The 17,002-nt window shown below is 43.0% G+C and overlaps 2 protein-coding genes and 1 long non-coding RNA gene across 3 annotated transcripts; 2 read left to right on the top strand and 1 right to left on the bottom strand.

Annotated features, from left to right (window-relative positions):
• Positions 1-630: 630 nt before the first annotated feature.
• On the top strand, positions 631-15,050 carry LOC149898070 (uncharacterized). The gene is made up of 7 exons (XM_090115555.1): positions 631-731; positions 2,360-2,477; positions 2,792-2,862; positions 10,969-11,044; positions 13,313-13,459; positions 14,049-14,208; positions 14,490-15,050. The coding sequence occupies exons 1-7, from the start codon at positions 636-638 to the stop codon at positions 14,626-14,628; spliced, it is 807 nt and encodes a 268-aa protein (XP_089971681.1). The 5' UTR covers positions 631-635; the 3' UTR covers positions 14,629-15,050.
• LOC149898071 (uncharacterized) lies at positions 3,749-10,085 on the bottom strand. The gene is made up of 2 exons (XM_090115299.1): positions 6,481-10,085; positions 3,749-6,411 (listed from the first exon to the last, which is right to left on the bottom strand). Exons 1-2 carry the CDS (start codon positions 9,673-9,675, stop codon positions 4,255-4,257), a joined length of 5,352 nt encoding a protein of 1,783 aa, XP_089971425.1. The 5' UTR covers positions 9,676-10,085; the 3' UTR covers positions 3,749-4,254.
• A 248-nt stretch (positions 15,051-15,298) lies between the features above and the next one.
• LOC149898069 (uncharacterized) lies at positions 15,299-16,215 on the top strand. The gene is made up of 2 exons (XR_016458095.1): positions 15,299-15,389; positions 15,694-16,215. It is a non-coding gene; the product is annotated as an uncharacterized LOC149898069 (long non-coding RNA).
• Positions 16,216-17,002: the final 787 nt, after the last annotated feature.

Here is a 17,002-nt window from a genome sequence, read left to right as displayed (position 1 = left end):
AAAACTTTAAATCTTGATTTAGATCGCCCAAAATAGCCTTATAATGAATAAACTTGAGAAATTATTGAAAATAAACGCAATAATAAATTACTGGTTTATCTAATGTAAGTGTAAACGTGTATGTAGTCGCACCGTGTGATTCTGAACTGTATTTTATAGATTAGTTTAAATTATATTTTTAAAAGCTTCCGCAATAAATTATTTAATATATTTTGTTGTTTTATTTCTTCTCCTAATTGCTGCCAAATAATTTAATTAGGATGGATACAATAAGCAACCCAAAGCAACCCTTTTACACAATTATACATGCCATAAGGAGTGCTTACCATAATGTGAACATAAACGAATATTCAATGTGTGATTAAGAATAGTACCCTCGTGGGATTTTGTTTCAAATGTGTTTTTAACTTAGCTAATTGATTTATTTGTAGGAAAGGTTAGTAGGTAATTCTCAAAACGCAACACAACAACCTAATTCGCATATAACCTTATCTAATTCCGCCAACCAAGATGAAAATATATCCAATTCAAAATATTTTCTTTATCAAGCTTGATGAGTCGTTATACATTATCAGCAATAGCTTATCCAATACTTATCGTAATTATCTGATAATAATTAGTATTGTGTGATCGTGATGGCGGAGACACGACGAAGTTACATTTTTTGTGCATTTCTCTCAGGAATTTTAAGTGTGTTGTTAATTATTGTCGCACTCGCTAGCGAGGGGTGGGTAAGTTCATGTTTCGTTTACTTGAAGTTACCAAATACTAACTTAGATAAACATTGACAATGGACAACATGGACAATGGTGAGAACATGCGATGTTTATCATTTTATGACGACAAAAATACCTATAAACTGACCTAATTATTCATTAACCTATATTCCTATGCTCTTAAATAGGAATGCTATCTGCGGTACTCGATTTGTTTCAAATCATAATTTATTATTAAACATTAAAATAAAACTTCTAACACATTGCACCACATCGACTTGATATCAATAATATACCTACCATAAAATGCAAAAAATAAAGCTCTCCATTTAAGGATGCTCCCTGTGCTTGAAAATTGAATATTTTAAAATATGTAGGTGCCTTTAATCTATTTTTTCTAGGTATAAATACAAATGTTATGTTTTAAAGAAAGTGAAATTCTTTCAATAATTTTATGGTACGGTCTACTACCTAATTATAAATGTTATCGACAACAATGCACTGTTATAATATATTTTGTTATGTTAAGAAAGGTTCTGTAGACTCTATAATGACAATAAAGAGGAATCACAATTACTGAAGATACCTATAGGTACCTATTGAACAATAATCGTGAACTAATATTTAAAATAAACATTAAGGGCCGGCGCCCACTGCCGGCACGGCGTGGCATGGCAGGGCAGAGGATTTTATTACTAATGAAGTTATTTTGAATCTTATTTCAATCAGTTTAGAATTCAAGTTACTTTATTTCGATGCCACGATGCCGCGACGTATCGCAGGATGCTGCAGCATGACGCGGCACGCCGCGGGATGCGGCGGCATGACGTGTCTTGCTGTTTCATTCCAAGGAATGCCGCGGCGCGCCATTGCATCCCGCGAGGCGTATGTGTCACTTTGGGGTCGAGGAATTATGATTGCTAGCTAGTTGAAATAAGGTTGAAACTTATGCAGCATTAGTGGGGCTTTTAGCAGGATGCCACGGCATGCCACTGAATGCCGCGGGATCACGCAGCACGCCGCGGGATGCCACTGCACGCCGCGGGATGCCATTGCACGCCGCGGGATGCTCTGCCGTGCCATGCCGTGCCGTGCCGGCAGTGGGCGCCGGCCCTTACTCAAAAGTTTGCGTGTAATTCTGTCTACTTTCCATTTATAAAAGTATTAGCAAGAAACAAAAACAAAACGCGGTCCTCGAACAAACGCAAACGGAATAAATATTCCAACTTGTTCACCTTTTTATACATAGACAAACAATTTTCAATTTAGGCGAGGCTCTAGCAAAGTTATATACCAATTGAATTTACATCATCTGACGCAGCTGGCCAGCTCAATCCTACTGGATTGTTATATTCGGCCCCAATACTGAATAAAATATCAGTTTTGCAACTTTTTCTTTGTAATAGATAACATTTTACTCTAGTCATAAATTTATTCTTGATATCAGATAGTAAATGTTTTGATTATGCTGAATGCATTGAATTCGCGAAGTTAATTCTTAAAGATTAGCGCGAATTGAACGCTTATTAACAATGATATAATTATTCATATTGAACGCTCATGACATAGGTAAAAAAGTGTGATAACTTTATTTAAATACAGGATGAATTACGAATACATCCCTGTTGTATATATATTTTTAGGTAGTGTCTACGGGAAGCACGGCTGAACAGAACAAGGACAGCATTATCCGCTATGGCATGTTCAACGGGGAATTGGCATTACATATCTTCATCACTCCCTCTTATAATCGACTTTACAGTAAGTTTTAATTAGGAAAGTGAAAATAGGAATTAGTTTTAGGTTATAGAGCAATTTTATATGTGCTTGTAGACTTAAGATAATATTTTATCGTCCTGCATATTATTAAATTCAAATTTCTTTCGTATTTTTCTGTCTTCGTCAGGCGCTGACATGAAAATTAAACAGGCACAGAATCTTAAATTTTTAAGTAATTAGCTTATTTATTTAGTTATCCATAAATTATATTTTAAAGAGAACCATAATAAATGGGTAATTTGTTCACAATATAATGTTTAATTCATGAATTTAAAATCCAATGAATCTGTTTCCAGTGACATGTTTATCGGACATAAACGCGTGCGCTGTGAGCTGTAAAACGGAGAAACAAGCGAGGGAAGACGAGGTAAGTACCATAATTTTATAGAACAACTTAGTATCTGTGGCATAATATTTGACATGCGACTCGTAAAGAGGCGAACTTTATTGTATTGCGTGCCGAATTTTGATGCATTTTGTTGAAGTTGGAAACTTTGTTTTGAGTTGCTATTGTAACAAAAATATTAGTATAGGTACACAAGTATAAGTATATGAAATTGCCAAATCATAAAAGGACTAAGTATCTATATAATAACATGTAGGTATAATATAGACTTGGTGGATTGCTTAAAATATAATGTACAAGACGTAACCTATTTCGTCACGTAATTAAGTAGGGTTTCGTAGATGTCACAAGTCGTCAAAATGGGTTTCATTAACGAAGTTTCCTTTCATTAATTTCAGTAGTAACTATATACCTAACTAATATGATATTATGTTCACAGAAATACATTATTTCTCATAGTCATAACATTATTGATGTTCATGTGACTCCCATTGTTTTCTTTGATTATCTAGGAATGATTTTACGATATTTTTATTATGATTAGTTTTAATTATTATCAAATATTATTCATGAATGAAGTGCTTAAAACAGATAGATAGTGCATTATGATAATTATAGAGTTGTAGAGATATTTTCGAATACTTACTTTTAGACCAATCAAAATTGCAATTAAGTGCCATTTTTTAATAACAGGCTAGATCATAGATGGATACAGTAAAAATACAAGAATGTATAAAAATTCGTCGATGATACATTATTTATGTAATGCATGCAGCAGGATTGTGTCAATTACATTTCCCGCAGCCGGAGGCCCCAAAAGAAACTCAGATATACTTAGTGTTGTGGACTGTATAATTTTGGGATTCGTGGTCGAAATAAAACCCTCCCTTCGACATACATACATATATTTTCCTTTTACAATTACAATTTATACCTAATCACTATTACTTATTAACTACTGGTCTGTAATAAGGACTTGCTCTAACTGATCACTATTAGTACTTATTCGCTACTGGTCTGGAGTAAGCACTTGCTCGAACTGATTACATTTGAAAATTCGGGCTATTTATATGCGTCGCCGGCGGGGAGATTCAAAGCGGCCGCCCGGCGGCGAGGCACAAAGCGGCGGCGGCATCCAAAAGGCGGCGAGACTCAAAGCGGCGGCGGCATCCAAAAGCGGCGGCGAGACTCAAAGCGGCGGCGGCTGTCTTGCATGTGCCGCCTAGGCCACGCCTCCTCCACGTGTAAACGCAATGCACGTGGCGTACTGAGTACAGCGCGATAGGCGAAACCGCGGTGCGCCTCGTCGAAACCGCGGTGCGCCTCTCTTCCACGTGCAGCGTTAATATTCCGCCTCATACACGTGGAGCCGCTGCGCGGGGAGCCCCGTTACCGCCTGCGTGTGCTCGTCCTTTACAGTCCTCCCCCCGGCGTAGCTTGCGTAGCCTCCTTCATCACGACGAGCTTGCTGACGGGGCGTCTGAAGATCCCGCTCTTGGTCTTCACTTCGGCTACCCGCACAGCGTCGTCCGGCCCGGCGTGAACGCGCACCACGACCCCCATGGGCCATGTGTTGCGCGGCAAGACGTGGTCCACGATAATGACCACGTCACCTTCCTCGAGGCGTCGCGTGTCCTTTCGCGCCTCCCCCCGTGGCACGAGCGTCGGTAGGTACTCCTTGATCCATCGGCGCCAGAAGTGGTCGGCGAGTGCCTGGCTGGCGCGCCAGGTCCGTCGGTCTGCTTCGTCGCACGGCCCCGTCGTCGGCAGTCCCGTTGAGGAGCCCAACAGGAAGTGGTTGGGCGTGAGGGCTTCGGGGTCGTCTGGGCTCACGCTCACGTGAGTCAGCGGCCTCGCGTTCACCGCGAACTCCGCCTCGGTGAGTAGAGTCCGCAGCACCTCTTCTGGCGGCGCCTTCTCCCGTAGTGTCGCGCCGAGCGCGGTTTTCACCGACCGCACCAGCCGCTCCCATGCACCGCCTTGATGCGGCGCACCCGGCGGTATGTAGCGCCACTCCATCCGGTGGCGCAGCGCTTCTTCTTGTAGCGCCGGCGCCCACTCGTTGTACGCCTTCTTCAGTTCTTGATCGGCGCCCCTGAAGTTTGTACCGTTGTCTGAGTACATCAGACGAGGCCACCCTCTGCGAGCTGCCATCCTTCTCAGCGCCATGATGGCTGAGTCCGTTGACAGAGATGCGACGAGCTCCAGGTGCACGGCTCGCGATGTCAGGCATGTGAACAGCGCGCCCCATCTCTTCTCTCTTCTTCGTCCGATCTTGACCATCATTGGCCCGAAGTAGTCGACCCCGCAGTTGGTAAAGGGTCGATGGAACGGGTCGAGGCGAGCGCGCGGCAAGTCCCCTTTGGCTGGGACCTGCGGCATTGCTCGGCGTACTCGGCACAGCGCGCAGTTCTTCTCCACAGCGCGCACTGTAGGCCGCAGGTGGATGACCCAGTAGCGCTGTCTCAGGTCGTTGGTGACGCGCTCGCGGTTGGCGTGTCCGGCGGCACAATGTTCCTGTAACACTATTAGTCTGGTTATTCTGTGCCGGCCGTCGAGGATTACCGGCTTCTTCATTGTGTCGGGTGCCGTGGCTGCGTTTATGCGGCCCCTTACTCTCAGCACGCCGTCTTCCATTACCGGGTCCAATTTGTACAGTCTACTGGATCTGCTGATGGGGCGCGCGTCCTTGATTCGCTTTATGTCTTCTCCAAAGCTGTCGTTCTGTGCGCGCTGCACCAGCAGTCGTTCGGCTTGCTCCAGGTGGCGACATTCTAGTCTCGTCGCCGTGTGTCTGATGCGTATGTCGATGAATGCGAGCACCCTTGCTGTTGCTCCCACCAGTGTGCGGAATTTGGAGAAGCGCTCTGGATCCGGCAGCCATTCCATCTTCCGTGGCAGCTCGCTTACATGCAGTACATCAGCCTCGTCCGTTGTTTCTCGAAGTTCCTTCTCCGTGGGCCACTGGTTCTCCGTCTTTGTCAGGAATTCTGGACCCTGGAACCATCGATCATGTCCCGTGGTGAAACTTAGGCGGGTGGCGTCGTCGGCAACGTTTTCATGAGTCGGCAGCCACCGCCACTCTTCCCTTTGTGTTAGTTCTCCAATCTCACCTAGGCGATGCGCGACGAACGGCGTGTATCTCTTTGCATCGTTGCGCACCCAGTGCACCACCGTCGATGAGTCTGTCCAAAACCAAGTACGAGATATGTCATACCTGTGCTCTCTTCTTATCTGATCGGCGAGTCTGGCGCCGATCACCGCCGCCTGCAGCTCTAGGCGCGGGATTGTCTGCGCGCGCCGTGGTGCCACCTTTGCTTTCGTCGAGACGAGTTTCACTTGTATGCTGCCGTCCGTTCGCCGCATACGCCAGTACGCCACGGCTGCATACGCTTGTTCACTGGCGTCGCATAGCACGTGCAGCTCGATGTCTTCGACGTTGTCCGTTGTGTAGCATCGCGGCAAACGTAGCGCGCCGACCGCTTCCAGCTGCGCCAGCCAGCCCGCAAACTGCTCGCCCTCTTCTTCAGGTATTGGTTCGTCCCATGAAATCTGGAGGCGCCACAGGCTCTGCAATATGATTTTAGCACGGATGGTGAAATAACTTAAGAGGCCTAATGGGTCATAAATTGACATTACCGCACTTAATGCTTCGCGCTTGGTTGGCGGGCGCTTGCGATCTCGCACCTCCACCGGTACCCTGTTCATTGCTGTGTTGAATCCTAGCGCGTCTTGCTCGGCGTCCCAAATTAGCCCGAGGATCTTCGGGGCTGGCTGCGCTCCTCCCAGCTGCGTTGGTGTGCTGGCGTGCAGTTCTCGTGGCACGTCCCTCAGCACGCTCCTGTCGTTGGCGTTCCATCCTCGTAGCTTGAAGCCTGCCGCCGCGTGCACCGTCCGTATTTCTTCGATTGCTTGTCTGGCTTCCTCCGCGTCGGCGTAGCTCACCACCAGATCGTCCATGTAGTGGCTCTTCGTTATCGCTTCCAACGCCATTGGATACTGTTCTGCGTGCTGCTGCGCATTATGATTACGGATGTAATGCGCCATAAACGGAGAGCTCGCTGCACCGAATATCATGGACGTCACCTTGTAGTGCTGTGGCGGCGTGTCGCGTCGGCTCCCCCTCCATAAAAACTGCTGCGCTGGCTGGTCTTCGGGTCTTATTTTTACTTGTAAGAACATCTCCTCTATATCTGCCGTGACTGCCACTGCCTTTTCCCTGAATCGAAATAATATACCCGGCAGTGATAGTAGCAAGTCTGGGCCCTCAAGCAGTTCGTCATTTAAACAAATCCCGTGGCTTTTGGCTGCCGCATCGAAAACCAATCGCTGCTTCCCTGGCTTGTTGGGATTGGTCACAGCGAAATGCGGCAGGTACCAGCACACGCTGCTCTCGCCTTCACTGCCGTCGCATGGAACCGCATACCTTTTCTCAAATAAGTTGTTCATCTGCTTGGTGTACTCGGCTGCGAATTCCGGCGCGGCGTCCATCTTGGCTTCAATCTTCAGAAGTCTCCGCAGCGCGGCATTGTAGCTCGGCGGCATGCGGACATTATCTCTCTTCCATGGCAGGCCGATTTCATACCCGCCCGGCGTCTTCTTCGTAGTCATCTCGACGATTGACGTTGCTCGTCGGTCGGCTTCACCTATGCGCGGTCTACTGGCTATGTTCAATGATTCTATCTTGAAGTGTTCTTCCACCAGGTTGTGTAGCCGTAGGTCCGCTTGCTGCTGTTCTCGGACGTGAAGCACGCAGTCCCTTTCGATGATCATTCGACGCGGCGTTGTCCCATGTATCACCCAGCCGAGATTTGTCTTGGAGGCGGCAGGTTCATCGGCGCCGCCCGTCCGAAGCTCTCTTGACACGATGTGCTCCCAGTGGTCGGTACCCACCAGGACACCCGCGCGTGCTTGTTCGTAACATACCTCATGTTCCGGTATGTCGCGCAGGTGTCTGTACCGAAGCAGGGAACCCGGGATGGACTGCTGATGCAACTGTAGCTTCTTCATCGTGCGGGCGCGCAGGTCGTGTAGTGTCCCGTCGCTCTGCCCTCGCAGCTGCACCGTCACCAGTCGACTTCCTTCTTCAATCTGCTCCATGTTCGCCCCGTGGATGCGGAGCGGCGTGGCGGGACCTTCGGCGCCGATCTGTTGCGCCAGGTCCTCATCTATGAGGGTGATGGTGGAGCCCTCATCGAGCAGTGCGTGCGTCGATACCTCCCCCCGTGGGCCGACGACGGTAACTGGACACATCTTCAGCAGAACGGCGCGGGGCGGTGCGGTTGCGCGGTCAGCAACCGCCATGACGGTTTCTTCGGTCGACGCAGCAGGCTCTTCTCTTCTTACGTCGTGCAGTGATGAATGATGCGGGCGGCGGCACTGGTTCACGCCGCATGGTTTCGCTCGACAGTAGATGCGCCGATGTCTCTTCGTGGCGCACTTGAAGCAGGCGCCCTTTTCCCTCACCAGCGCCCACCGCTCATCCACCGACAGCTTGGCGTAGCGCGGGCAGGCAACCATGGTGTGGTCGCGCCCGCAGCACAGGCAGAAGTCTTCTTTCTTCTCTTCTTTCTTCTCTTCTTTCTTCTCTTCTTTCTTCTCTTCTTTCTTCTCCTCTTCATCACCACTGCTGGAAACTATGGCGTATACTGCCGACTTCCTTCTTGATGGAGCAGGTCGCACTGCCGCTGCTGCCGCTGCTGCCGTGGTGTCTCTGCGCGCTGGCGCAGTGCTGCTCGTCGGCGCGTATGTGTAGCGGAGCGCCTGGTCCGCCTCTCTCATCAGGAAGCGGGACAGCACCACAATTTCCGGATCTGCCGTACCTTCCTGTGAATATGCATAGTCGCACCATCTGGACCGCAGGTGCGGACTTAGTTTGTCCAATATCTCCCTTGCTAGCATAGGATTGTATAAATATCCCTTTCTATCTATGGTTTGAAGTATGCATACCACGTTCTGTACCTTCACCGCGAAGCTGTTGATGTCCTTGGCCGCTGCTCCAGGTCGCGGCAGCTTCTTCAGGTCCTCCATGGCCCTGTCGATAATTATCTCGGGCCTCCCGAAGCACTGCTCCAAGGTTTTCATGACTGCTTCAGGCGATGAAGCAGTGTGAAGCAGCGCTGCCACGGCGTCCCTTGCTTCCCCCTTCAGGCATGTACGCAGCCGCTGGATGTTTTCTGCGTCGGACACTTGGTACATGCTGCTTGTGTCCCGGTAGGCTGCTCGGAACGGCAGCCACTCTTCGATCGCACCTGAAAATATAGGAAGGTCCGCGTGGCGTAGGCGCGGTCGCGCCATCTTCTCTAGGGACGCCGCCAGCTGCTCTATTCCTGTTCGTCTGGTCGGCGTCGGCGATCTTCCTCTTCTTAGTTCGGATCTCTGGTGTCTGTCATCCTTCGGCACAGGATGTGACTGGAGCCACTCGTCCACCTTGTTTCGTTCTTCTGTCGCGGTGACGATATCTTCCGGCAGGTCCTCGTCTTCCTGTATGGCGGACACCTCGAACTGTAAGCGTTTATTTATTAGTTCTTTCTCAATTTGTAGTTCTTTTCTCTGGATAGCGGCGAGTCGCTCTGCCGCTTCTAATTCCGCCGCCTTAATCCGCCGCGCCGTACTCGCCGACGACCGCACCGATCTAGCGGATCTCGCTGGCGAATGCCGTCGCGGTTGCGGCGGGATCTCCATTGTTTCTGTGGCTGACGTCAAGCGTGCGTCAGACGGCGATGCTAACGGGTCCAGCACCAGCCGCCGCATTCGTTCTTGCCGCACACGCTCTGTCTCCTGGCTCCGGTCTTCAACTTCCACAGCGTCACCCTGGCTGCGGGTTACCACCATGCCTAAAGAGGTGACGCACCGCAGGCTTATACTGGCAGACTCGTTCCGCTGACCAGCACCCCTGATTCCCGGCGCGTACCACTAGGTCACCACTGGCGGCCCGTGTCTGCCCGTAAAAAACCTTACGACTCACCTTATTGGACTAGTACCAACAGCGCGGCCCCGTCGGTAGGTACCTGACTCGCCTGGTGACGATCAAAAACACCAGCAGGCTAGTACCAACGTTACCGGTTTGCCGATATTCGTCCCTCGAAGGTGAGCTCGTCGCCGATGTGTACCTCTCTTCGGCAGGATCTGGTCTTCCACGTGCAGCGTTTCTTCCTTGAAGTATCCGGTGCTCGTTGGATCACACGTTGTTATCCGGCGATCGAAGGGTCGCACGTTGTTATCCGGCGATCGAAGGACCACACGTTGTTGTGGACTGTATAATTTTGGGATTCGTGGTCGAAATAAAACCCTCCCTTCGACATACATACATATATTTTCCTTTTACAATTACAATTTATACCTAATCACTATTACTTATTAACTACTGGTCTGTAATAAGGACTTGCTCTAACTGATCACTATTAGTACTTATTCGCTACTGGTCTGGAGTAAGCACTTGCTCGAACTGATTACATTTGAAAATTCGGGCTATTTATATGCGTCGCCGGCGGGGAGATTCAAAGCGGCCGCCCGGCGGCGAGGCACAAAGCGGCGGCGGCATCCAAAAGGCGGCGAGACTCAAAGCGGCGGCGGCATCCAAAAGCGGCGGCGAGACTCAAAGCGGCGGCGGCTGTCTTGCATGTGCCGCCTAGGCCACGCCTCCTCCACGTGTAAACGCAATGCACGTGGCGTACTGAGTACAGCGCGATAGGCGAAACCGCGGTGCGCCTCGTCGAAACCGCGGTGCGCCTCTCTTCCACGTGCAGCGTTAATATTCCGCCTCATACACGTGGAGCCGCTGCGCGGGGAGCCCCGTTACCGCCTGCGTGTGCTCGTCCTTTACACTTAGAAACTACATTTAATGACTAAAATGAGACTTTTACACCCATGTCTGCACGATGCAGACCGGAGTTAAAGAATGAATTTATACATTTTAATAATTATAAAGACGTAAGCTTGGATGCTAACTAAGGGAAATCGGACCAACATTCTATTCCCGTGCGAACGGCGTTTTCATCAGTTTCGTATGAAGGCAGGGCCGTAACTTGTCTTAAAATAATATTTATTTATTATTAGATTGAGAACTGCATGCAAACAGTAAACGAAAAGAAAAAAATATTAGTACTTTTATTATAATTTTTCTAGGTGCGTGCTCTTGCGCAGGGCTTCCGACCAAACTTAGCCTGCGTGTCGTTCACCACTGTTGACACAAATAATCCGCGTAAGTATAATCCAATTATATTTTTACCTTGTTTTTTCATCTGTCTCTACATTTATATAATACCTTAAAAGTATGACAAAACCGCTTTATAAGTAAGTTTTAATATTCTGAACGATGATTACATGAACAGAAAATTGAGAGACGTCTGCGTCAAGTCATGAATACAAATTCACATGTAAACATTTGTTGAGCAACAACAATTTCCATGGAATTTTTGGTTAAATTTTGTCTATAACAAACGAACGAACATTCTTTATCAAATCTGTAATTCGCAATGATTTCATCAATAATATAATCTGCAACTTCGTTGTTTAAAAAATTTTAAACATGAATACTGGGCTTTATAATCTTCAAACACACAAAAATATTGTTCTTATCAAATAAAAAATCTATGACATTCTAATTTCCAACTCATGTCGAGTTAGAAATTACAAAGGGCACCAAATAATCCGAACCGAAGCCGAACGAAACTTACAAAGTCGTGTAAACTGTAAAGTCACTTTTAGTAACAGATTGCTCGTCGCTTTGTCACAGCGCACACACAAGGCACACACAAACAGACTCCGAAATGAATACTAGCTAACTGCTAAACGTTGATATTAATATTCAGCTTAAACAAAATACCACTCAGTTGTATCACTAAATTGCAGTATAAAGCTTGTACATTATTATTGTGTAGGCAAGGTGTAAATTTTTAAATACATACATAATAGACATTTCTTAATTTCGATTATGCGTTGCATGTACGTTTTCAGAAACGATATTTTCGTTGTGATTAAACGTGAAAAGTTTATATTAGCAATTTTTAGTAATTTAGGAGTGAAAGTGATCAGATTCACCGTAAAGTTATTTTTCCCATGGGAATGGGTTGTTTTCCCGCCTTCAAAAGTAACTGATGTCCTTTCTTAAGTCTCAAACTATCTCCTTACCAAATTTCATTTAAATCTGTTCAGTAGTTTAGGCGTAAAAGGGATCGGCCCACCTGAATGTTCCATGGGAATGCGTCATTTTCCATAGGGGTAAAAAGTATGCCTATGTCCTCTTCTCGGGTATCAAAATATCTCCATACCAAATTTCATGCAAATTGGTTCAGTAGTTTAGTTACTTTCGCATTCATAATATTAGTATGGATTAACATACAAAACTTTCAAAGCTGATTAAATATCAATATGATAATCACTTGATTTTCCCTTAGTTTCAAAAGCTTTACGGCTTTTAAATCCATTAAAAAGTGCTTTATTTATAAATCTAAGTATTTAAAAATTATTAATCGGATTATGATTTAAGTGATGAATTATTAGTTGGGTGCGATATTTATAAAACAACGTTTATATATTGTGGATTAAAGATACAGATAAAGTCACTTTAATAACTTTTGCACGCCTCATAAGCGAAGCGTTGAGGTGGGTACTACTGTCACTTCGCGCAAAACATCTGGGGCCTTAGACAAAGTAACAATTACAAAACGATAACGAAGTTAGAAATCGCAAAAATGTATGGGATTGACATTAGATAGACCACGTGATCTAACGCGGCGTATGTCAATCCCATACATTTTTGCGATTTCTAACTTCGTTATCGTTTTGTAATTGTTACTTTGTCTACTGGGCCTGATTTTTCAAACTTAAAATGTCTTTATGTATCATACATTGCACTTGTAAGATAATACATACACACACATATTAAGAAAAAACACTATTTTTAACGTTCATGATATTTTTGATGTCATTTTTGTTATTTAAACTAGTTAAAAAACAGTTTAAAAAAGTTCTGTCTTGGACGTCCGTGTGTCTGTATGTGCGGATCCTTTTTCTTGTTAACACGATAGCGACCGAAATACTTTACTAATCGAGTCTTTTTTTTTCTCTTACGCTTGAGTATGCTCAGGAATAGAACCCTTTCATTTTTCAGGGTCTGATTCGATGTGGTTTAATTGTTATTAAATAAACAAAAATAATAATAAATATTTATTAAAAAAAAATTATGAGGCGTGCACTTTTGGATTTTCCAAATTATTTTACAATTTTTTTTGTTCATGTTTTATTTTTCACCATATTTCATTTGTAAAATAATTAAAACTTATTATACCTATTTAACCTATTTATAACACGCTTATTTAACTGTATGTTTGTATGTACCGACTACCGACTCGCTACAGTCAGTCCGATTTTGACCCACTTTAAATGGATATATTTAATTCAAAACGATCGGTGACAAAACTCATGAGTTAATCTTATTCAAGCATATTAATTATAATGATTTATCCAGTATCAGAGCCGCCTGTACTATCGTACGGAGTGTACGTGAGTCTGCTCACGCTACTGTTCCTGCAGCTCGTACTCGCAGTGCTGTCCGCGGGACTCGCCATACTCAACGCTACTAAGAACCCCACAGAACCGATATTTGGTTTGCCAGGTAAGGCAATTAGCTTATTTATTTCATGATGATGCTTTCAAACTCAAATTCAAACATTTATTCAATAAGAAACCCTTTTGAATCGTCTTGACGTAGTTTTACCATTTACCATTTATAATGTTTGTTATTTCAGAGAACGCTTTCTGACCTCTATAAGTAGAGAAGGTTGAACTACATTTATGAACATTAAAAAAATGTGTGCGGCGTACTATAATAGTGTAAGAAGTGAAACTTCTTTATGACCTTATTTTTCAAAAAAAAATTTACTATATGCAATTTTACAGAAATACGTCGAATCACGCGTGGTAGGGATAAGAAAAAGTTGGCGCATAACGGAAAAATGTCACGCGTAACGAAAAAATGTTACACTAAATTTTTTTTCAACCCCGATACAGAAGTTTCACTTCAAAAATAAAAATAAAAAATAGTTTGTCCAGCACTTTTTTGCAGAAATAGCTATATTATTCTTCACAATGTCCTACTACCTACCTACGTAATATTCGAGGGACTTAAAATAACTGAAATAAAATAGCCTTAAGATTTTCGATGTTTTACATTTTCTCATATTATTATGAGCTATGACTTGTAGGTTGTCTCTGGTCGAACGTGGCTACCACAGTGGTGGGTATGACATTCATGCTGTTCTTCGGCATCTACTGGCTGACCTCCGGGTGGAAGGACCACCTCGCCTTCTCTTACATTGCGCTGGGCTCCTTGAGCCCTGGCCCTGGACTTGGTTATTCTTACTGGTTAGTTTATCATAATATTATGTGTTTATTTTGACGCTTATTGGACTAAATCGATTTTCTTTTCGTATTAACTATTTGCATTAAATAAATACGTAATAAATACGTTTTTTTATTATTATATTAGTACCAGACAGAAAGTAGTGAATATTTTAATACACTTAAAAAAACTTATTACCTAGATGACGAAATAATGATAAATACACTGAATAGCTTTTTTTAAAATCTAGATAAAATTGAAATGTACTAACAATTGCTTTACAAACATAATAATATAATTTCAGGGTACTGCTCGGTGCCAATCTGTGTTCCGTCGCCAACGTCGGTTTGATCGTACTGAGAAACTACCTTCTGGAGAGAGACCCTCCTCCCCCCACCATTAAAGTAGAAAATCACTCTGATGGTACCATATTCTTGTATTAAAAACAATCACCAGTTTTCTTCAACAATCTACTTATTTATCCGTATGTTAATTTGGCTCAATTACTTAAAGGATCTATTTTTATTTCGAATTCATGCAAACAATTTGCTATCATTACGTGAAGATTTAAATTGAAAAATACATTTGAATTCGCTAAAGAGTTTTCGTCTTCAATGGGACAGTTGTTAAGAAACAAACAAAGTAGGGACCCTAAAATTGTGCGCATTAAGTTGAGTATTGTTCAGATTCAGAATACTTAAGTGGGGAGTTGAGGGCAACTTCCTCGGCTTAATTGACCACAATTCGTAAAGTTGTACTTTGCTTACTGTTTACATTTAACCTAGAAACTATAAGTTGTAATGATAAGCGTATTTAGTTGTAAGTTTATTTATTTGTATGTTTAAATAAAGTAATTTGATATTAATGTGTGTTTTATTTATTACCTCTATATGTACTTCTCGATCGTATTTTTATTTTTGTCATTAATTTGCTTTATATGTTTGAATTTGGTGGTATATGTTAAAACTATGCTTTCACGATTCAATTTTAGATAAAATCTAATTGAATAGATAGGGGAGACCGAGGGGTTTTGAAACAAAGGTGAGTTGAAACAGTCTCGATTTCTTCGAACTTAAAACTGTTAGCGATCTGGCAACGTCTTTTTTAACCAACTCCCGCCACCAGCTATCGCGTCAGTTCATGCCGATGACGTCAGTTGTGCAGTTGTGTAGTTCTGAATGACATGTGCCGAAAATCGTAAAAAGTAAGTATTTCATGATTTTTTACGATGCTCGTACTTTAATATTGGTATTGTTTTTTGGGTTGAGTTATTTACGTTTTAAAAACTTATTATCTATTGATTCTTGAAATATACTTGGTAAATTTGATTTCTGTGTATTTACTGCTTGGTCGTGATTTGAATAAAAATTGGGAGGTTTTTTCTCACCGAGGTGATTTGAAACAGACTGTTTCAACTCTCCTTGTTTTCAATTTAATATCTGATTATAGCTAAAAAGTACGAAGATTATCGGATTTTATTGTTGATTTAATGTGTTTATTTGTTTAAGCATGCCTACTGGAGGAACTAAAGCAAGAATAAGTTTAAAACCAGGCTGTAAAACTAAAAAGGTTAAGGTTGTCAAGAAACGAAGATAGTGATGAAGAAGAAGAGGAATCCTGTTGTATTTGCTGTATGGAATCATATTCAAATAACAGATCCAAAGAAAAGTGGGCTCAATGTTCGAAATGCCAATTGTGGGCTCATGAAACTTGTGCTGGTGGAGAACTTTGTCTTTGACATTTTGTAGATTATTGTTCCTTAAATAGTTTATAGTAGGTACTGATTGTAATACATACTTAAAAAACGACTGATTATTAACTATTTTATGTCAAAGATTTAGTTTTATAAAAATGTAAAACATTTTGTTGATTTGACTGATTATAATTGATGTTACGCATGTTAATTTTTGGTTATTTAGGTGTTTATTATTTGTATTAGACCTACTTGACTGAAATGTCATTAAAATATTACTTATAAAAGTCGTTGATTACTTGAAAATATAAGTTTTAATTAAAACCTTTGAATTAAATCATCATTTTTATTTTGCAGCTCTTATTACTCCCCAAAATCATTATGTTTCAACTCTCCTCGACCTCTGTTTCATCTTACCTCGGTATGAGGGGAATTGAAACAAGTTGACTTGTTACGACTAAGTCAATTTTTAAGCACCATCTTTAACGCTTACCGTTTATTTATGCTAACCATTCGGAAGTGTATAGAATAACCTATCGATTGATACCAGTACCATAAGATTTCTGATAATAGTATGAGTCATATCAAACAAAACGTGAAAATTGTTTCAACTCCCCTCGGTCTCCCCTAAATGTTTGAGATTGAGTATGCTTAATGCTGGAATTTAAAAAATATCAAGATAATTTTATCAAGTAAAAAGAATATTCATTGCACACAAACCATTTATGTTCATTTATAACAGTGATGCTTGTAGTTGGTACTTAATAATTTAAAACACTCGATCGATATTATTCATCTAAAATATAACGAAGTTAAATGTCGCTACAGACAAGTAGGTCTAATTGAATGGAATACACAAGAGTCCGTTTTTGTGCGAAAAAGCGAAATAGCGAACTGAATCATTCGTTCCCAACTTAAGTAATTGAAATTTCTCTAAAACGGAGCAAAAAACGAACGGAGTTAGGGTAGTGACTATAGTCTGGACTGTGACTATTCAGTTTTTCAATCTATTTAGTTATTTGAGTATTCAATGCCATTTAAATTAATGTAATGAAAATACCTCAAAAAACTAATAGTTCTTTCTTTTGCCTATCATTGATAACTTTGTAAATTATACAACGATG

Source organism: Colias eurytheme, chromosome 23 (genome assembly GCF_061535395.1).
Source record: "Colias eurytheme isolate Ceu_HAF_F1 chromosome 23, ilColEury1 Martin Lab GWU primary, whole genome shotgun sequence".
Lineage (NCBI taxonomy): Eukaryota > Metazoa > Arthropoda > Insecta > Lepidoptera > Pieridae > Colias > Colias eurytheme.
This window is presented reverse-complemented; position numbering and strand designations above follow the sequence as displayed.